Raw genomic sequence first — 22,541 nt, 5'->3', positions numbered from 1 at the left:
GCTGGATGGATGCACTACAAGGTGGGTAGAAAGTTGGCTAGATTGTCGGGCTCAACGGGTAGTGATCAATGGCTCCATGTCTAGTTGGCAGCTGGTATCTAGCGGAGTGCCCCAAGGGTTGGTCCTGGGGCCGGTTTTGTTCAATATCTTCATTAATGATCTGGAGGATGGTGTGGATTGCACCCTCAGCAAGTTCCCAGATGACACTAAACTGGGAGGAGTGGTAGATACGCTGGTGGGTAGGGATAGGATACAGAGGGACCTAGACAAATTGGAGGATTGGGCCAAAAGAAATCTGATGAGGTTCAACAAGGACAAGTGCAGAGTCCTGCACTTAGGACGGAAGAATCCCATGCACCGCTACAGACTAGGGACCGAATGGCTAGGCAGCAGTTCTGCAGAGAAGGACCTAGGGGTGACAGTGGACGAGAAACTGGATATGAGTCAATAGTGTGCCCCTGTTGCCAAGAAGGCCAATGGCATTTTGGGATGTATAAGTAGGGGCATTGCCAGCAGATCGAGGGACGTGATCGTTCCCCTCTATTCGACATTGGTGAGGCCTCATCTGGAGTACTGTGTCCAGTTTTGGGCCCCACACTACAAGAAGGATGTGGAAAAATTGGAAAGAGTCCAGCGGAGGGCAACAAAAATGATTAGGGGACTGGAACACATGACTTATGAGGAGAGGCTGAGGGAACTGGGATTGTTTAGTCTATGGAAGAGAAGAATGAGGGGGGATTTGATAGCTGCTTTTAACTACCTGAAAGGTGGATCCAAAGAGGATGGATCTAGACTATTCTCAGTGATAGCAGATGACAGGACAAGGAGTAATGGTCTCAAGTTGCAGTGGGGGAGATTTAGGTTGGATATTAGGAAAAACTTTTTCACTAGGAGGGTGGTGAAACACTGGAATGCGTCACTTAGGGAGGTGGTGGAATCCCCTTCCTTGGAAGTTTTTAAGGTCAGGCTTGACAAAGCCCTGGCTGGGATGATTTAGTTGGGGATTGGCCCTAATCTGGGCAGGGGGTTGGACTAGATGACCTCCAGAGGTCCCTTCCAACTCTGATATTCTATGATTCCCTTCTGCTCCCCCGAGCCTGCCTAGCGCTGCACTGTCTCAGGTGCTGGTCTCCTCACTCAGGAGGCAGACCTTCCCCTTGAAGGTCTAGGAGAGACTGTGTGCGTCTCACCTGGGCAGCCTTTATATAGGGCCTAGCCTGGCCCTGATTGGCTGCCTCTTGCTCAGCCCTGATTGGCTCTCTAACAGGCCCTCCGTGATTGGCTGCCGCCTTGTGCAGCTGCTCTGGCCTGCTGTACCCCAATCTGGCATGGGAGTGGGGCAGCTGCCCCATTACAGGGTGAAAGACTGCTTTGTTCTTGGATCCTTGTACAGTCTCTACTGTGTCTGCTTTATCACTGGATCATGGCAGCCTGAGAAGTTTATGCATTGTCTAACATAGTAAAGGCTAAATTTGTGGGTGGGAAGAAAGTGAGAGGGAGATTTTTGAATATGCAGATTTTTTTTTATGTGAAGGAAAATGTGGCTAACTTGATTGAGTCTGCAAATGAGGTCTGGGAAAAAAGCGAAGATTTGGGGATTTACCTTGCAAACTCCATTACTGTGATAATTATCAACAACTTTGCTTTAGGAGTTTTTCTAGGAAGAACTAATTTAATTATAACTTTAGATGGATTAGTGTAGATTGGCTGCAAGAAGAGTCTGGAATTGCAAAAGCAGAGTTTTACTAGCATGGTGTTTTAAGGGATAAAACATGGTTTTTGTGATAAAAGCTATCTTCATTTTGGATTATTTATAGCAATTACCTTGGCCAACAGCATTTTCCTTTGATGTGTGCCTTTTAAAAACATTTCTGCTTTTATTTTTGTTAGGACATTATAGGAAATGTTCACACGCTTTCAGAAACTGTTTCAAGAAATGCTGGGGGGAGGAATAGCTCAGTGGTTTGAGCATTGGCCTGCTAAACCCAGGGTTGTGAGTTCAATCCTTGAGGGGGCCATTTAGGGATCTGGGGCAAAAATTGGGGATTTGTCCTGCTTCAAGCAGGGGGTTGGACTAGATGACCTCGGTCTCTTCCAACCCTAACCGTCTGTGATTCTATGAAACAGTTGTTTATAAAAATCTTCTAGTGAACTAGGGTGCAACGGAGAATTATTTTTATCTGAGTGTTGTACATAAGTTAAATAGACCAGTTAATCATCCTAAAAGTCTGTGGCTCAACTGTTCTTAATTGTAAAAAATGCCCTGTTTATGATAGTCTCTGTTCAGGCAGCTAGTAGTTTGATGCTTTTTAAATATGAGTACAGTGTAATATAAACTACTGTAAAAAAAAAAAAAAATTAGCCACAGAACATCACTGCAGGAGATCCATACTTTGGTTAAGGTTAAGAATTACCATTTCAGTCTGGAAAGTAATTCTGCATCTGCAATCTTCTGTAACATAGATAGATGAAAGCAAATGAAGAAGATAAAATTCATTACTTTTTGAAATTATTCAACAGTGTACTTCTGTGTTTATTGTTTACTGTGTGCGTATTCTGTGTGTATTAACCCCTTTGCTGAATTTTATATTCATATGCTGCTGCTTCACTCTTTCGTTCTCAAAAAAAATTTGAGATTTACATGGGATTTAGGCAGATGACTTCTATTAACCTCTGCGTGTGGTCACATCCTATTTAAAGGTTTAAATCTTCTATCCTGAGGTCTGGAGATCTAGTAATGGGATATGATGCATATTGTGGAAAAGTTTGCTATGGCGATTTTGAGCTACAGCAGCCTTAAAATTTTATTTCTTTTGGTTTAGTCTACAGAAAAGTGATAAACTTTCAGGTTACGTTTTTAAGTTAACTATATTTTGTTTGCTGGTAAAAACTATTGCTGAAAACCAGGTTTAAGACTAAACGCAATGAAGGATCTATTGTATTTATCTCAGTGTTCTCTTAGAACTGTTTTTTTGGAAGGGCTAAGTTATAGAAGTGAAATATGAAGTCCATAACTTACACTAAGTGAATTTTTTAGCAGGAAAAAGATCTCAGAAAAAAAATGCTCACATTTCTTTGAAAAGTCTTTATTCTCCTTGTTGATGTTGAGCAGTTTCTCTTTTAAGGATCACATACATTTTACCAGTCATAATAAATGCTGTTGTCATTATATAATGAATGATTGAAGTTACAAGGCTAGAATTAATAAAATGGTGCTCTTGGCATGCTATAAATTTGTCAATAGCTTTACATTATTTGCTAGCTCACTATTAACTAACAAAACTAAAGATAACTAGCTCTGTTCATTTGTATATGGGGATACATTTCGTTTGATTCATTTCATTTTTTAGTTATTTTACTGGTATTGACCCTAATGTTGCAAACACTTGTAATTGCTTAGACCCACATTGAAATCAGCGGAGAAAGATAACAGGCCAAAATGTTTCCTCTGCAAAATCTTTAAAAAAAAAAAAAAAAATAGCATTCATGGCTCCCAAAGGTAAAGTTTTTAAAATGTGACCCTCATTAGATTTTTCTCCCTGCCTCATCTTCAACAGTTGCTGTCCATCTCCTTTTCTCTGGCTGTTCCTCCAGTTTTTTTGTTTCCTTTTTCTTCCTTCCCCTTAACCTGTTGTTCCCAATTTTATTTTACTCTTGAGCATTTCAGCTTTTTCTCTGAAGCAAGATGTTCAGTCATGTCAGGCATGTCTTGTATTAAAGTGCTTTATTAAATGGAAGTTAGGGAATTAAAATCTGATGCTCCAGAAAAAACTTTACTTCTGCATGAGTATCTGGTATAACCATAAGAATTGAAAGTAGAACACTTTACAAATTGTTATTGTACTACTAGCTAGATAGTTGTGCTTCCTGTGATTGGTCACAATTGAATCCACCTAAAACTAAAAAGAAAAGGAGGACTTGTGGCACCTTAAAGACTAACAAATTTATTTGAGCATAAGCTTTTGTGAGCTACAGCTCAAAGCAAAAGGGGAAAATATGAGGCATATTCAAGCAAACAAAACCCCAAGGACCCATCTTCTATGTTCATAGGGGGGACAAAGGTCATGCTCAAATATTATTAAAACCAGAGTTTTAAACATTGTGCTAAAGTAATGTCTTTATGTTCTGAATTGCACATGCTTTGGTTTACAGCAACGCAGAGTGTTGCTGCTTATTTTTCCTGGTGGTTCCAGTACAGCCCCTTTGGGGTCTACCAGAGTAAAGACAAGTAAATATTTATTGAATCCACATGTCTAATGCTGTAGTTCTGTACCCTGTAAAACATTTAATAGTGTGGAGTAAGGTTTTTGAGCCATGTCTGTTCCTACTATTGGTAACCTTTCTATTGCTGCCCAAATGCATATATATCTATATTGCAAACAATAAAAACAAAGATACCAGGGAAGAAAAGCATTACATGAGTTAGTGACTTGGATCTTTCAAACTGGATCATCTGAGGTGAAAGAGAATGATCAGGGGCAGTTGAACAGTTGAATTGCATGTGAACTACATATACAGTTTTGAAATTCTTCAAGTAGACCCCTGTGCGTTCCCAATAATGGGAGATGTGCTGGTGGTGTAGCAGGCTTAATGGAAACCTCTAAAATCTCCACCTGTTGGAGGACCCATGCACCCTCCCTTAGGGCCCCAAATGTTCTGCAGGCAAGGATGTAAAAAGAAAGCCCCAAGAGCCTAGGTTTCATCAGACTGTGTGGTATTGTGCAGGCCAGGAACACTGGCTGAGTGTCAGATCTAGCTCCCTGGAAACAGTTTCCAAGTGCCTGCCTTTAGATAAATTAATTATTAGGTCATAGTTGGTAGATAGTAGTAGAAAATTTGGGGGCCATTAGGCGCAGACATGCTGGCAGTTGTTCTCAGATCTGTGATGGGAGATACTAAAGCTAAGAGACAAGAGTTCAAGAGATGTACTTTATGTTCAGTTTGTAATCCCCTCCCTGAACTGATCTATAAAATTGCTAGCCTCTCTTTCATATCATTTTCCAAGATCTGTTTTGCCCTGGTGCCCATATGAAACTTGCCAACAATTTATTGCTAGACTCAGAGGCCATCTTGCAGGTGACTGATGGGTAGTTAGGGAAAGCTAATATTATGGAATAAATTATGTAATAAAAATAAATTAATATTTATATAAAATGAGATTTGTCTCCTCAACCCACACCCTTCATAAGATGATTCCCATTTTAAAATGCAAGTAATTTGGGTCAGGGACCATGCCAGTTACTGTGTTAGGAAATGTTTTGCACAGTAAAATCCTGATTAAAATCTCTTGACACAACCATAATATGCATATTTAATAACTAAATAATTAGACATTGGTAACATACACTGGGTGAGTATAAATATATAATCAAAATATAAAAAATGAGATGCAAATATCCTACACATGCCAACTTTATTAACTGGTATTTCTAAAATTATTTTTTGAGTTTTAAGTAGTTTTGGGATCTTTTTGAAGGAGACTGTGGGGCAAATTCATCCATGGTGTAAGTCCCTTGAAGTAACTGGAGCTATACCAGAAATGAATTTGCCTCCATAATTGTGGCAATGAAACTTTGCATGGAATAGTCAATGTACATAATTATATCTGCCCCTCAACAGTGTGCTCGTATGTGGTGCAATATATAGCTGTCTTAAATTTATCCTTCTTGAAATACAGGTCACTTGAATCCTGATTGTTCATTGGAAGTCTTTGCAGACCTTACGCAGCCAGGGAATGAGTACCTTTGTTTGAATAAATCAAACCTACCCATTCATTTTTTTTTCTTAATGAGATTTATTCTTTATGTGGCAGAATCTTCTCTTTTGAAAACTTATTTTTATCATGTTCAGCTTCTAACAGGGGGAATACAGAAGGATGGTAATACATAGCACATTACAACTAAAGATCTTGTAACTTGGCATACAAAGTTATTTATGTTCTTTAATGCGTGTCATCGTGACATGAAGCTGGTGAGCACCTCTTGTATTTAAGTGATTTCTGATGATTAAATATCTGTTTGCTAGTGATCTAGAAAACGGTGCGTGGTGGTTCATTTTATATTCATTTAAAAAAAAAAGTGTTACTTTAGGCACGATAGAGCAGCACTAGAGAATGAATGATATATTGGGGGGATTCTATGGAAACCTGGTTACTGACTGCAATACAGAATACTCTGAAGGTCAGACAGAGTATGGCAATAAATTGGAACAAACTCAAGTGTTGCAACATCAGAGAGAGTTTTACTCTGTTTCCCTAGAGGTCAGTGTGCTGATATACTACAACATTTCAAGGATTGCTATCCCAACTAGTTTATCTGTGAACACTATTCCCTACCATTTCTTTGAGGGGCATCTGTCTAAAGCAGAAGCATGCATATGTGAGTTGTGCTAACTGCCAATGTAGAGAAGTGGGTTGCCAAGGTTTACAAGCAGACTCAGCTAAGCTTTTTTCACCTGACCTAGTAATCTTGGTTCTGGAGGTAACAATACAGAAAAGGTCCTTTCTGCTTTGTCAGTGCTATAGGTAGCACTGGAATAGATAATACTTACCCACTTTATTCTTTGTGCATCCAGCAGTGAAGAGGTGGTTAAAACAGTTCCAAAAACAGTAGTGAAGAAAGAGTAATAAAGAAGTGACATTACACAAAGTAAAACTATTTCTCCATGTTTATTTCCCCCCCTCCCCCCCCCCGGTTCCTCACACGTTCTTGTCAACTGCTGGAAATGGCCTACCTTGATTATCACTACAAAAAGTCCCCCCCATTCTCCCCCCGCTCTCCTGTTGGTAATAGCTCACCTTACCTGATCACTCTTGTTACAGTGTGTATGGTAACACCCATTGTTTTATGTTCTTTGTGTATATAAAATCTCCCCACTGTATTTTCCACTGCATGCATCCGATGAAGTGAGCTATAGCTCACGAAAGCTTACACTCAAATAATTTTGTTAGTCTCTAAGGTGCCACAAGTACTCTTTTTTTTTTAGAAGTGACTTAAAAATTCTTAAGTGATTTTTTTGCTTCTTAGAATATCTTACCACTTGTCCACCAGGTTTAAAAAGAGTATGTATGAATGCTGACCGTAATACTGACGTAATGATGTTAACTTCCTAATATGTGAGCTGCTTAGTATTCAGCAGAGATCGAGACAGAATATTACATGAGACATTCAATCTGAAAACCTTCTCCTTGATTTGTTTTTGGCATCCAAATTGATGCATCTGAGCAAACACGTGATTTGAGATTCAGTTCTTGTCAGTGTTAGAGACCACTCAGATGCTGTTCTGGTGTGTCCTTTTCAACTTAACTGTTTTGGGTTCTAATCTGCAGTGCACTGTGGAGAATGTCTGCATAGTATCTTGTGAACATTTTCATCATTTTAGACCTAGATGAAAAGGATTTCTATTTATTCAAGCTTCAGATGATTTGCAGTCAGCTTTCTCAAATGGACCCAAGAACTTGCTTAAAACTTTCAGTGTGGTAATGGTAAAAAATAAACAAAAAATCGTTGAAAATGAAATAGATGGCCTTATCCCAGATTGTTATCTTGCACCCAGTTTATTCAAAGTAATGAGTCAGTTTTTCTCTTCCTGTTTCCAGGAAATGAATGGCATGCTAAAGAGCATGCTTTCAGAATGGTTTTCTACCGGATTCCTAAACCTGGAACGAGTCACCTGGCAGTCACCTTGTGAAGTGCTTCAAAAGATTAGTGAGTAAGTGCCAAGAATTTCCAATGTTTGTTGAAGTAGTTTGAACAATGCGTTGGCTCTTCTGCAGACACTTGTGCAGGTCCCAACTCAAGAAATTGCATTCCTATGCTCTACTGCAAAGTATGATTAAAGAATTGCAACCTTACACATACTATTTAGCACATACGTTGATTTTAACAGAATTATGTAGAGCATAAACAATATCCTTGGGGCGTGAGATGATTCATTCTTATGGTCTTATTCAACATAAATTAGAGCTGTAGGCTCTGGGAGAGTATGCTTAGAGCCAAGAAGAATCTTTCTTGTGATGGCCGTAAAAGACACACAAGTCTATTCTGCTGCTCGTGAACTCTACATAGTAAGAAGTCAGTATAGTGTACCAAGACGATACATCTAATCAAATATTATTGTAATTCTTCAGCAGTCATGTACAGTGGTCATTTTAAGTATGCAGAACTCAGTGTAAAATTTACAGTTAAAGCTTTGTTATCCAGCATGTTCAGGGAATGGGTAAGTCAAAAATTCCAGTTAACTCACAGGGAGGGAGTTTGGATGCAGGAGGAAGCTGGAGGTTGAGAGGCAGGAGTGGGTGGGAGGAGGCTCGGGGCAGAGGGTTGTGGTTTGAGCTGCCAGATCCGGGCGGTGCTCCCCTCAGGCAGCTCCTCGCAAGCGGTGACCTGTCCAGAGAGGCGCAGCCAGGCAGCTCTGCACGCTGCCTTCGCCTGCAGGCACTGCCCCCGCAGCTCCCATTGGCGCGGTCCCTGGCCAATGGGAGCTGCGGAGCCAGTGCTCGGGGTGAGGTGGGGGCAGCGCACGGAGCCCCCTGCCTGTACCTCTGCCTAGGAGCATTGACTGTGGCCAATGGGAGCTGCGGGGACGGTGCCTGTGGGCAGAGGCAGCACGCGAAGCTGACTGGCTGCGCCTCTCCGGACACGTCGCTACTTGTGGGGAGCTGCCCAAGGTGAGTGCCGCTCGGATCCGGCAGCCCACACTACAATTCCCTGCCCCGGATTCGGCACCCCAAAACTCCTCCCAGAGCCCAACCCCCTGCCCCGAGCCCCCTCCCCCATCCAAACTCCTTCCCAGACCCCGTACCCCCTCCTGAAATGCTGATTTATAGAGCTTTCTGGTTTGTAAAGTGCCGGATAACACAGCTTTTCTTGTAAATTGAGGTCAAGTTTATACAAGTGCCTTGACAATCAACAATATTTATTTGTATCTTCCTGTCTTGTATTCAAAATTGCATTGATTCCATTGGAAATGTATAAATCAAAGTTCTGTTGTGCTGAATTTTTTTTGCCATACTTTGAACTCTAAGAAAAGCTTTAAAGAAAACAACATCTCTAAAGAAAGAGTTGTGAGGGCAGGCAACTTCATCTGTTCTTTGTAACGCAAAGAAAGTAAAATGGTGATACAAGCTAGGTCTGCAAAACAAAAATAAGTAATAGAAATCCAAGTCTTCCAAACTAAGACTGGAGCATAAGAATTTTAAGACTAAAGTTTGTTCAATGAGTATTTAAAAAGATGAACACAAATTCCCTCAGTCTACAGAAACTTCTTAATAAAAGTTACTTAGTTTAATTAAGACTATATGTGATTAATCTGTGGATACTGGTAAATTAAAGGATTTGAATAGAGTACTAAAACTGGTTAAGGAGAGACTTCACGTTCTTGTTTCACTGTTTTACATGAACCCTTTTGAAATATTAATTTATAAAACCTTTCACTAATATCTAGATTCCTTTTTATAAAAAATGACACCATTCTGTGCGCATGCAACAAAAGTATTCGCAATAGGATGGGATGAGGAGGTTGGATTTTTAAATTGTATTTGAAAATAGCATTCCATCAGGATAGACAGTAATACTGTGAGGAACCATTTTGCGCTTAATGTGTAGTGCTTTTCATCCAAAGCTTTCAAAGTTCTTTACAAGGGCTATCAAATATTTTCTCTATTGTACTGTTGGGGAAACTGATGCCTGAGGGGATGTGATATATCCAAGGTCATTCAGTGAATCAGTGGCATAGTGATCTAATCTGATCTCCTATGTAAAATACAAACTGCAAGCTGGAATTTATGTTCCAGAGAAGGCTGTAGACAGACAGAGAGTGTGTGTAAATGAGATATATTTTACAAAATCTATTATGTTACAGTTTGAGGGTGAATTTCATTTATAGCCTGATCCTGCCCTATTGATGTCAATAAGAGTTTTGCTATTGACTTTAATGGGAGCAGCATTGGGTTGATACAGTGTGTTGAGTGAAGTCTGTCTTTTTAGATGAAAATCTTAATTTTTTTAACCTCCTATTCAGTTCTGAAGCAGTGCATCCTGTCAGAAATTGGATTGATATGAAGCGTCGAGTTGGGTCATATAGAAGGTGCTACTTTTTTGCCCACTGTGCAATCCCCGGGGAACCATTGATAGTCTTGCATGTAGCACTAACCAATGAAATCTCCAGCAGCATCCAGGTACAGTCAGCATATTCTATACCTACTCCAATGTTTAAATTGCTAAATAGGCTTGTTTAAAAAAGGTTGGTTCAGAATGGATCGGAAGTCTGTGTTAAACTCTCATTTTGAAAATCCAAGTTAAGTTCTTGGTGCTACTAATGGCACTTCTTATTTTTTCAAGAATAACTCAGTGAGTTAATGATTTAGGTGATGTATGTGAATTGTAATACAGTCTTTAGAATAAGTGGCAGGAATCTTTGTTCATTGAAGAAAAAGGTCTATTTTGGTGGTTGTGTTAATGATACCTGCCAGTAATGGGTGGTTGCTCTCTTCCCCCCCCCCCCCCCCCCCCCCCCCCGCCCCCTTCCTATAGTAATGGTTAGAGAGCTAGCTTTCAAAGTACAGTGAAAGCTGTGTCGTCTGGCACTTTACCAACCGGCAAGCTCTATAAACCGGCTATAAATTTCTGGTCTTCGTTGAAAGTCTGGTTGGCGCAGGCTCTCTACCTGGCACCGGGTGGCTCCCTGAAAGCGGCAACATGTCCCTGCTGCTCTAGGCAGAGGAACGGCCACGGGGGATTTGGAGTGCGGGATGTAGTGATTAGAATATCTTTTATACTGTGCTAGAGTTTGACTTTGTCTCAATAGATTGAATACAGTAAGAGAATGGAAAAAACTGTCAACGTTATTAATAAATTAAAAAGTAGTAAAATGAAATAAGTCTTGTGGTGAAGGTGACTCTTACTAATTTTTTAATTCATCTTTCACAGGCCATAGTGAAAGAGGTTCCCCCTCTAGAAACAGAAGATATGAACAAAATTACTACAGCCATTTTCTATTCAATCAGTTTGACGCAGCAGGGACTTCAGGGTGTAGAACTGGGGACTCACCTCATCAAACGAGTTGTTAAAGAATTACAGGTAGGTGTGGTAAATTACACTTTGGGGTATTGTTTTGCCAGAGTCCTTTTTTTCGGTAGTCACTGTGCCTCATTGCTCAAGATGTAGAGCTGCCATGGATTCCCATTAAGCCTTTGATGACCTTCCGAGGGCTGAAAAATCTTTTTCCCATCTGTATTTAGTAAATTGGCACTAAACCTTAATATTGGCTCTTTGATTTTCTATTTTTTAAAAAATATGTGTATCTCTTCAACTCGTTTGATAGCTTTCTTTAGCAAAATACCTCTTAGCTGACCTAGTTACAAGGGATTTTTCTTATCTGAATGCAGATTTTTTTCTCAGTGCATTATAGTATGTTTTGTCATTGATATTATATATAGAGAGAGACACACACACACACCTCTTCTTTGTTTTTGGAAACTAATAAGTTAGATGTTTGAGGTTCAGATTTTAAAAATAATGAAGTTAGAAGGGCTTAGGAGCTGATATAGAAGGTGTAAAATAAGACCTCTTCTGGTCCAAGTCCAGGGTACAACTCCTTTTCCTCCTCCTCCTCCTCCTCTTCCTAAAAATGTCTTTTATTTACCTGATTGTTTTAAACTGTTGAAATTGAACTCTTAGTACAGGTAATTTAACTTCTACATTGGTGCAGAATGTAGTATTTTGGTATAGTACAGAGAACTGTGGAATGGAATATTGCAGATAAGTCTAGGTCCATATTAAAGCAATTGCAACTATTTATTTATCATTGGCAATTTCTTTGCATTGTTACTAACATTTCACTGCAAGGTGAACAACTAACTGATCAACATGTCTTCTATTCTAATTAGAGCTGATCAAAAAATGGAGTGAGTGAGGGTGTGTGTGCGCAGAAATCTTCCCTTTTTAAAATTTCCCAACCACCTCTAATTATAATAAGAGAATAGCACTCTATTGTGCACCCAAATAATTGATGTGGAGTATGGATTGTATAAGAATTTAGAAATAGTATGTGAAAACACTACTGCATTTGGGCTATCAGTTACGTTGTAATTGTAAATAAAATGTCTCTGTGTGTCTGCTATTTTACCTATTGTAACAAACACATCCACCATTCTAGACTCTTGGAGAAGAGTTTATTTTTCTTGTAGCTGTTAGGAATAACTGTTGGAGGATCTGTTCTTCCAATTAAGCTGAATTAACATTTTCAGTTTAGTGAGATAGGGTATTGGAGCATATACACACAGGTACATAAGTTCTGACATAAATTGGGGCTATCAGAAATGCATATATTCTGACTCTCCTGTTTTAATCAGAAACATATACATCATGAAGTAGTTGAACTTCAGTGCGTCAGTTAGTTTTGTAAAGAATTTAAACAAAAGAATAATGCATTAATCCTTAGTGTTGCACTACACAATTGCTTTGAACTGTAAGCAAGGTAGATAAAATATAGTGAAAGCATTAATAGTATAAGAAATGTTTAGTATGAAACAATACTCTTACTGAGAGAGGCATTAGAAAATCCTGACTTCTCATTTTATTAGGTTAATATTTAAGGAATCTTGACATGTGCTCAGGCACTTATGTTCCCAGGGATTGCCCAGAATCTGTTGTTGTTGTGAGTTCTGGAAAAATTTGGCTTTCTGTTACAGAATTAACTTCTGTATGAACTTGGTGTTAGGTCAGACACTTAGGTCATCAACTTCTTAAAAAGTAACGTTTTAGTGAACAAAATAAAATATTAAAAATGCAGTCACGTTTGCTTTTTTCAAGATGGTACTGAAAAGTCAGTGCAAATCTATCAATTTAAATGTAGGGCCCTATCTTACTCGCACTTGTTGGAAACAGAAGTAGGCTGTTTAATGCCTGAGAGAGGCAAACAGGCCTTTTTTTCACTGTAACGATCTTTTTGTAGATGTAGAGACTAAAGAACTTAATCACAAGAGTATCTGGAAAAGATGGGGGAATGAAATTTACGTACAGTGTTATAACCGAGTCATGCAAAGTGGTGTTCTCCCTTGATTTTAATGACAGCTGAAGATTCTCAGCAACTTTGAGAATTAGACCCTACAAAGTTAGAAATCCTTTAGTGTCCTAAATTGGGATTCATAGTGTTGTTACATAGTGAAATTCAAAATCCAAGCATTCTGGGCATTAAACATTTTAATTTTGGCTTTAGACAGGCACTTAGGAAGTTGTCTCATTAAAAGTTTAACTTGCTCATGTTAAGTGCCAAACTAAATTACTGTGTTTTGCTCTACTTGCTGGGTGTCATTCCCATAGGTAGTTAGGCAGTAATATTATTCTCATGCCTTGATTTTAAAAAATAATCCTTGGGGAGAATAAACAAAGAGAGTATAATGACAATATGAGAAAATATGTACTATTATTTGTTTGTTTACACTCCACTATATTTGATTAATTCCAAATCACTTAATTTCAAGCCTCTGTAACTTTTAATTTCCTAAGGAAATGACCATGTTCTGAATGTTGCCATCTTGAAAATGTTTAAATGTAAAAATTAGTGAGAACCTGATAGCTGAGCATTTGGCAGAATACTGGAGCTATATTTTAACTGTGTATTGGAATTTGGAAAATTTTAGGAACAAATTGATCATCTGTACATAGGGTTTCTGAACAATGTGTTTATTTTGGAATACAGTCTCTGTGCTTTTATGCATCAGTGTACTGAAGATTTTGATTATGTAATCATAATTTGTAAAAGCTCTTGTGATGGATGGCTATGAGCTGTTTTCTGTTACTCTTGGAGTGTTCTGTGACTGGTTTTTAGGTCAGATGTAATAGGGAAATATATTTGATGAAAAACAAAATAAGTGAGCAGAAGGAACACATTTCTCAAAAAAACCCCAAATCTTCATGTTTGAACTATGCAAGAGAAATAGTTCTGGAGAAATTTTTCTGGAATTTTACAGTACACTTAGGGCAGCTCTGTAGCTAGTTAAGTTACAAATAGAAATACTTTTGGTGGATTTGCATTACGGAATAAGTATAATGACATATTTCTTGAAGCAAGGTCTTTATAGATTCTGATATTCACCACTGTGGAAATACTAGTACAGTCTGAAAAAGGCCACTGTTTTTTTTTATAATGTAGGGGGTTGTGTGAATTGTATTTTTTTTCCACCTTCTTGGTTTTCAGACAACTGAAACATTTTCGCTTAATCATAAAAAATAACAACAGAATAAAAACCCAAACAGGGAATCAAACTGAGAACAGGTGTGGCTGATTTCAGCCCAAAAATGAAGAAATTTGGGGGGGTGGGAGAATATTAGCAACTGAAAATCAACCTGTAGAATGGAAAAAACTTGACATTAATTTTAGACTTCACAACACGCATCTGTGATTATGCATTGTATTCATACGTGTTGAAGAATGTTACATAAATATTTATCAAATATTTGTCAATACATAAATATTTGTCAATTTATTCCTTTTCTTTGTAAAGTGCTTTGAGATCTACTTATGAAAAGCTCTGTATGAGAGAGAAATGATATTATTTGCATATTCAGTAGTTTTTAGATTTAAATGGCACGTGGGGTCACCATCAGTTTTACCATATTTCAGTCTGCTCTAATGTCATAAAAGAATAACCTTTCAGCAGACTACAAACTGAGTTGAAAGCTTGTTCAAAATGTTAAGAACTGAATGATTTATGAAACATATTTTCTCTTTTTCTGGGGGAATTTTTGTGAAATTCAAAGTTCTTAATTGCCTCAGACTGAAAAACTTGGATTTCATTTCATTTTATATTTCCCAGAAAGTTTATTAGAAAGATGAAACGGGCTTAAGTATGTCATAAGAGCAGTCAAAAAGTTTCCCAGCAACCTATTCTTTGTCTTTTATTCAGGAAATTGTACATGGGTTGGGTAATCACAAACTTCAGTAGAATCAAGAAGAAAATGATTGAAGTTTCTTCAGAAAGAAGTAATATAGGTATAGCATCACTGTATCGAATGTAAAACATCTCTCTGTTGCAGCTCCACTGGCTACTACACAACTCAGATTTAATGTAATGAATAGCAAAAGGCCAAAATGGTGCTGATTTGCTTGAAAAGAAAGGTTTATGACCAAAGAACAAGTCAAGGTGTCAGCAAATGCTATTCATTCAAATGAAACAAATGTCTTAGTCCTGGATATTCCAGAGGGGATGGACGAAATTTTTCTGGAATTTTACAGTACACTTAGGACAGCTCTGTAGCTAGTTAAGTTACAAAGAGACCCATATTTCTTTTGAGTAACATTTACAGTATTGGTAAACTCCCCTTCTCTGGAATAAATTGGTGAAACATAAATTTATTAGAATTTATTAAAATAGTCACACTCTGTGGAGAACAGAAGCATGAAAATATATTTAATAATTATTCAGTATACTTCACTTGTCATTGTTGCAGGACTATGTCATTCTAGATCAGATGTTTAAACCATATTTGTTTAAACAAAAATATTCTCCCCTCTGCAAATGTTGTTTAATGTGGAACTATTTCATCTGCTTTATAGAACGCGTGTTCTCCTAAAAGTCTGGTCAGGCAGTGCTTAAAATTTTTGGTGATGCTGGAAACTACTTATTTAAACAAATAAAGTGTTGTAGGAAAACCACTGAGAATTTGACCGATTTCATATGAGTAATTCAGATCTTATATCGTGTCCCAATACTGCTTCCCATCACATCTGTGCACATGTGATTGCCTGGTCATTGCAGTCCACCAGGTCACTGGAAGAGCATGTGTGCTCAACAGCTGGCATCACAGGAGATGCTTCATATTTTGACGCTCTCTGCCGCAGTTACAGGTATTGGGGCCAATGATGTAGCCTGACTTGATCATCGCATCTCTAGACTGGGCAACTCTAGTGCGGAGTCATTGAAGTCAATACCATGTAGTCCAGAGCTGACCTGCATTGGATGGTAGGTGCTTGACTATTGGGAGCCGGCTTCCTGAGAATGTTGTTTCATCTGCTAACCTTGGCTTTAGTTTTCTCAATGTGATCTCTAAAGGAGAGTGTGCGGTCGAGAGTAACACCAAGATATATAGGATTTATGGAATGAGTAAGTTTTGTCCCAAGCCAGCTGCCATTGAGTTCACATTTGGCTACTTGGTTTTTGAGATAAAATGCACTGTCTTGCATCTTTGCTGGCTTTACATACAGTTGGTTGGCTGCATAGTACTTGTCTAGGGTGTTTAGTGTATTCACCAGAGTACTGTCTAATATGCCAAACTCCTTGGGCTTTGTGGTGATGTGCAGATTATCTGTGTAGATAAAGCATCTTGTGCCAGGGTAGCTTGACTGGTCATTTGTGTAGATGTGGAATAATGTAGGTGCTAAAACACTGTTTAGCAATCCAGACTACCAAGGGTCAGTGTGCTGAAAATTTACTATCCTAGATATTCCTATTATATCATGACAGATTCTTCTATCATTGCATGTAACACGATTAACATTAATTGATTTTGAGTTTGTTGGAAGTGTTGGACCTTCTCTGATAGAGGTTGGAACGATGGCCTCCTTTGCCTATCATTAAAATGCCACATGCTGCTATGCTATGCAGCATTACTTGAGAAAGCATGATTCTGATGGAGATTTACACAAGAAGTTTGGAATTAATGTACTGAAAAATTAATTGTTTATATTACAGTGAGACAAAATTAGGAATGTATATACAGTTAGTCTTTCAACGTACTTTACCAGGAAGAGTATTAAATTACATAAATGAGATGCCTGGTACACCTACATAATTGTGCTGTTTGTAAGAAAAGTGACCTAATTTTGGCAGAGTTGCCATGTAACGGAACAGCGTGTAGCTGCAAAGAGATGATATGCTATTATAATGTGTATGTTGTCCTCTTTCAGCTTTTTTGCATTAAATAAAGTAAAAACGAATGATGCAGCAGGTTCATTGATTTCTTGAAATTTCAGATTCACAGACAACCATCCTTCTTTCCCCATTCTTCTGGTCCCTTGTAAAGCTGCCTCATTGTATCTTATTCTAGCCACATGGGCAATCAATAACAATATATGATGTGTTAAGTTAACCTCGTTTCCCACACAATGGGGATATTTTTACTCTGTGTTTAAGCTCTAGAAGGAGAGTGTTTTGTTTCTCTGCCGTAGCCACTTCTTTTCTATTGTAGTGAAATATTCTCCTTGTCTACAAAAAGGCATCTCGCTTTCTCCACCTCAGAACAGTATTTTGGTTTGTCTCCATGGTTTTGCATGAAAACCATTTCAAAAATAACTGATATCAAAGGAAACCAATGTCTGAAAGCTGAAGTCAGACAAATTAAAATGAGACATTAGGCACGCTCTTTTAACAGTGGGGGTGATTAACCATTGGAAGAAACAATTAAGGAAATTGGTTAGATTCTCCATTTCTTGAAGTCTTTCAAGACTGGATGCCTTTCTGGAAGGTATGTTTGGAGAAAACATAAGTTATTGGGCTCAATACAGGGGTAAGTGGCTGAAATGTCATGACCTGTGATATATAGGATGATCTAATAGTACCTTCTGGCCTTAAACTCTATGAATCTATGAAAAGCCACTTTTTATCCCACGGCTGACTCCATTCTTATTTATTTATTTTATTTTATTTTTGTAAGAACTCTTCCTTGTTTGGGTTCTAGCTATTCTATTTTTCTGCAGTGCCAAGATGCTAGTTGACTTGTAGACTTTAATTGGATCATGAAACTTTGCTTCGCACTTTTCTATCTCCTCACATAACACCTCTACAGCCAAACTTTAAGAAGGAATGTTTAAACACTTAAAGAACTACCATTCTTAATGATTTCTTTTCAAGTTTTAAATAGTCCCAGATGATGTTGATCTTACAATACCGGAAACTGTCACAAGAATCCTGTAAAATTCTGTAGGCAAGCAAGATTAATAGATTCCAGCACCAGAGGGGACCATTGTGATCATGTAGTCTGACCTCCTCAATACAACACAGGCCACAGAGCTTCTCCAAAATTATTCCTAGAGCATGTCTTTTAGAAAAACATCCAGTCATTAAAAATGCCAGTGATGGAGAATCCACCACGACACTTAGCAAACTGTGCCAGTGGTTAATTACCTTTACTGTTAAAAATGTATGCCTTATTTCCTGTCCGAATATGACTTGCTTCAACTTCCAGCCATTGTATTGGGTTATGTTTTCTCTGCTAAACTGAAGAGCCCATTATTAAATATATGTTCCCCATGTATAGATATTTATAGACTGTAATCAAGAGACCTCTAAACCTTCTCTTTTTTAACCTAAATAGGTAGATTCAAGAAGCTCAATCACTATAAGGCATATTTGTAATCCTTTAGTGATTTTCATGACTCTTCTTTGAGCCCTCTCCAATTTGTCAACATCCTTCTTGTATTGTAGACACCAGAACTGGACACAGTATTCCAGCAGCAGTCTCACCAATGCCAAGTGCAGAGGTATAATAATCTCTTTCCTCCTATTCAAGAGTCCCCTGTTCATGCCTCCAAGGACCTGATTAGACTTTTGGCCACAATGTCTCACCGAGAGCTCATGTTCAGCTAATTATCCACCGCGATGCCCAAATATTTTTCACAGTCACTGGTTCTCAGGATAGAGTTCCTCATCCTGTAAGTATGGCCTATGTTCTTTGTTCCTAGACAGCTGCATTTACATTTAGCCATATTGAAATGCATATTGTTTGCTTGTGCCCAGCTTATCAAGCGATCCAAATCTCTCTGTATCAGTGACGTGTCCTATTCATTATTTACCATTCCCCCAATTTTTGGGTCATAGAATCATAGAATATCAGGGTTGGAAGGGACCTCAGGAGGTCATCTAGTCCAACGCCCTGCTTAAAGCAGGACCAATCCCCAATCAAATCATGCCAGCCAAGGCTTTGTCAAGCCTGACCTTAAAAACTTCCAAGGAAGGAGATTCTACCACCTCCCTAGGTAACGCATTCCAGTGTTTTACCACCCTCCTAGTGAAAAAGTTTTTCCTAATATCCAACCTAAACCTCCCCCACTGCAACTTGAGACCATTACTCCTTGTCCTGTCCTCTTCTACCACTGAGAATAGTCTAGAACCATCCTCTCTGGAACCACCTCTCAAGTAGTTGAAAGCAGCTATCAAATCCCCCCTCATTCTTCTCTTCTGCAGACTAAACAATCCCAGTTCCCTCAGCCTCTCCTCATAAGTCAAGATAAGTCATCTGCAGACTTTATCAGGGATGACTTTATGTCCTCTTCCAGGTCATTGATAAAAATATTAAATAGCATAGGGCCAAGAACTAATTCCTGTAGGAACCCACTAGAAACACTGTGAGTATCATTTGTTACTGTGTTCTCCGGGAGTTGCATAGTGTTTAAAACTACACAGCAATAGTTTCCACCCATCCAAGTATTTCTGGGACTGTCTCACATTTTCAGGGTGAAGAAGCAGTCCTGCAAACCTCATTTTCAGGATGTCAACTTTTTGTTTTGTTTTGTTTTGTTTGTTTTTTAAATAACAAAAGGATCTATGCAACATACTGCTGACACTAAAATAGAACATAATGTTTCATCACAATGTTTCAGTGCAACGTCATGTTCACATTTGTCCCGTTGGCCTTCTTAGTTATGCGTAACTGTTCTACTGTTACCTTGCACCTCTCCCTTTTTTTGTGTATTGCATCTGTCTGGGGCAGAGAGTCTATTTTTTCTTTATTCAGCGCCTAGCACAACTGGGTCTTCTGCCTTGATTGGAGCTCTAGGTAATACGGAACTACAGTTAGGCCAGACTCTTATAAATGGAAGCCTTTTGACTCATTAAAGTAAAGAATATATAGGTCCTTATCCAATAATGTTGGAAAAACAAAAATTATCAATCCACTTGTCCGTTCTCTTTTCTGTGGTGCCAAAAGTGCATTCGTACCAGTCATGGTTTCCTTCTTCTCTCAGCTGCAGAAACAGAATATACTAGCTTCCTAAAGGAAATTAAAGCTGCAGGTGAAGAAATAATAAATATTTAAAATGTCATAGTAATGACATTTCTAGGTGCATATTGTCTTTGCCGGGATGAATACATGCTTTAAATCAATAAACTAGCAACTTAATGATCACAGTTTACTAGCTATTATATTTTATGAATGTTTCTCTCATATAGCACACTATATCCTGAAAAGATTTAATTTTCAGTATGAAATATGGTAATTTGCCAGGAGGAGGGGGGAAGGGAGAGAAAGGGGCTTACTCAGCAGGATACCAGTAGCATTTATATTAAAAAATAATTTTTTTTGAATCATAGCAATCAAAATAAGGTGGTATCATAAATCCAGTTTTTGTTCTGAAACTCGGTCTGAATGAATGGCACCCCACTAATCAGTCTGTGATTTCTAACCAACTTCAAACAGGCTAATTCCAACCAGTTCTTGTAAATTAAGATCACTTGTTTTTAAACAGATGTATTGCGTCTCCAGTCTTACAAAATCAGAGGCTCAGCCTGTTACATTGGCTATATTCAATGAAAATAATGGAGGGGACTCAGGACAAGAAAAAGCTTTTGATTACTGAATTTTCAGCAACATTTCTTGTTTAAGATCAAAGCATAGCTTTGTTTACTTTAGTGGATAAAGATATGCTGACAACATAAACACCCAGGTGCACAAAGGATCAGTATGTCTGCTGAAAGGATAAGAAAAAATATAACATTTCAGAAAATCTTTCTGTAAGCATATAGACATTATTTAATTGAACATCGTTGTTTCAGCTTCAGAACATTTTTGGTAAGAAAAACTCCTTTGTGTGCAGTAGGATTTTTTTATGTCAACCGCATGTCAGCTAGGACTGCTGAAGACCCCTTGCATGTAGATACCTGACAAAGACCCTGATCTTCCTAATTTAACTCTGCAAGATATTGAGGGGAAGGATGATGTTTAATCAAAGGCCCTTTAAGCAGCGTTAATAAACCGAGACAAACTGTTGCTAACATGTCTGCATAACTAATAGGTGGAGAAGGGCGCAGCGCTGGAATTTGTGGAACTTGACAGCATTTAAAATGAAGGGCTACGCTCTCATTTTATTTTATTTTTTTGTATGATGAGTTCTGTGGCCCCTCTTCTCCACTCACATCATTTCTCCCCTTTCTGTTATGTGATTTGGGTATGTTGGTGGCAAGGAGGAGATGGGGCATAAAAGGTTATTAGAGCCAGTGTTGTTTGTCTCTGAGAAGAGGTATCTCTCTTAGGTTCTCTGCTGTCCTTCCTTTGTCTTGTAATGTCTCTTATTCTTTCTCTCCTCTCTTCCTTCCCCCTCTTTGTGGCTGTTTCCTCTTCCTTCTACCTCTTGCCACTTGTTCCTTCGTTCCATTGCTCACAGTTTTTTCTCATACCTTTCTACCTGTTGTCCTTGTTAAACTCCACCTTGCCATACTTCCCACACATGCTCCCCAGCAGCACTCTTCTCCATTATTAGTGATTGTGGTGCCTATAAACTACAAGAATTTATGGCCCCATGCTGCCTGGGAGGATGCAATTTGTGTCAAATTGGATTGGGATTATATGATCGGGCACAATCCTGCCTAATTAAATGTACGTGGGCCAGGATTGAGAGCTGTGTCAAAATTTAGTACGTTGAGACTGTGTGAGCCACTCTCATTGCTGTAATAATTTAGCATAACATTAACACTGCTCCTGCATTCTTAGGGGAGAAATTGACATGTTTTAGTATTTATTATTTGTTTTAGGTACTCCAGTGTGATATCTAACCTTTATGAATCTGTAGTTTTGTTGGGAAGTGGTTGGGGTTTATATATGAAGGGGGAAACAGACTTCTCCTGTAGGTGTGGAAAATTGATGGCTTGCCTGCAAGGTTTTGAAATGCTGGCTTGATGCTGGCATAATTTAATGTCAGGATAAGTCTTATGTTATATCTTTTGGAAGTGATTTTTGTGTAAATTGTGATAATTAGCCGCTTGGCTCTCAGTTAAAGCAGGTATGGAAATTACCCTTTTCAGTGCTGATTACAGGCGGTTGTGTTGACACCAAATAAGTAGCAAAGTATACTTAGTTTAACATGAGACTTAGTTTTTTAATGAGAGAATGTTATTTCTTGAAACTCTGAAGTATCAAATATAGCATTGTTTACAATCTTTGTACAGCCACCTGGAAATGGGTTAGATTTTGGACAAAGATTCTTAGATTGTTAAATGGGATTATTTATTTATTTTATGTGTGGGGAGAACTGATTTTTTTTCCACGTGGAGAACTTCCTGTCTCAAATTCTGCAACACCGGACAGACTGTTCTGAACCACCATTAGATATTTTACATCCTTTAAATACTATACACAATCTTATAAATGAAAAACAGTTAATGTGATACATGATTACCCTCTCAGTAATTTCAGTCTCTGACTGAACCAGGGGCAGGTGACTTCAGCCAATTGACTTAGACAATTTGAAGGGGAAGAGCCCTTTCTTCCTCTTTCCGTCTAAGTTCTTATACTGTGTTTATCATTATGTTGTCTAAGTGATACTACTCA

The 22,541-nt window shown here is 38.4% G+C and overlaps 1 protein-coding gene across 2 annotated transcripts in view; it reads left to right on the top strand.

Moving 5' to 3' along the window:
* The window catches only part of MLYCD (malonyl-CoA decarboxylase), a 46,143-nt gene that overhangs the window by 10,480 nt on the left and 13,122 nt on the right, over positions 1 to 22,541 (top strand). For both annotated transcript variants that reach the window (XM_007059319.4, XM_043526504.1), the window contains exons 2-4: positions 7,598 to 7,710; positions 10,021 to 10,177; positions 10,929 to 11,078. In XM_007059319.4, the coding sequence (XP_007059381.3) occupies positions 7,598 to 7,710; positions 10,021 to 10,177; positions 10,929 to 11,078 (420 nt within the window). The remainder of the gene's footprint in view (positions 1 to 7,597; positions 7,711 to 10,020; positions 10,178 to 10,928; positions 11,079 to 22,541) is intronic.

The sequence above is a fragment of the Chelonia mydas genome, chromosome 12 (assembly GCF_015237465.2).
Source record: "Chelonia mydas isolate rCheMyd1 chromosome 12, rCheMyd1.pri.v2, whole genome shotgun sequence".
Classification (NCBI taxonomy): domain Eukaryota; kingdom Metazoa; phylum Chordata; order Testudines; family Cheloniidae; genus Chelonia; species Chelonia mydas.
This window is presented reverse-complemented; position numbering and strand designations above follow the sequence as displayed.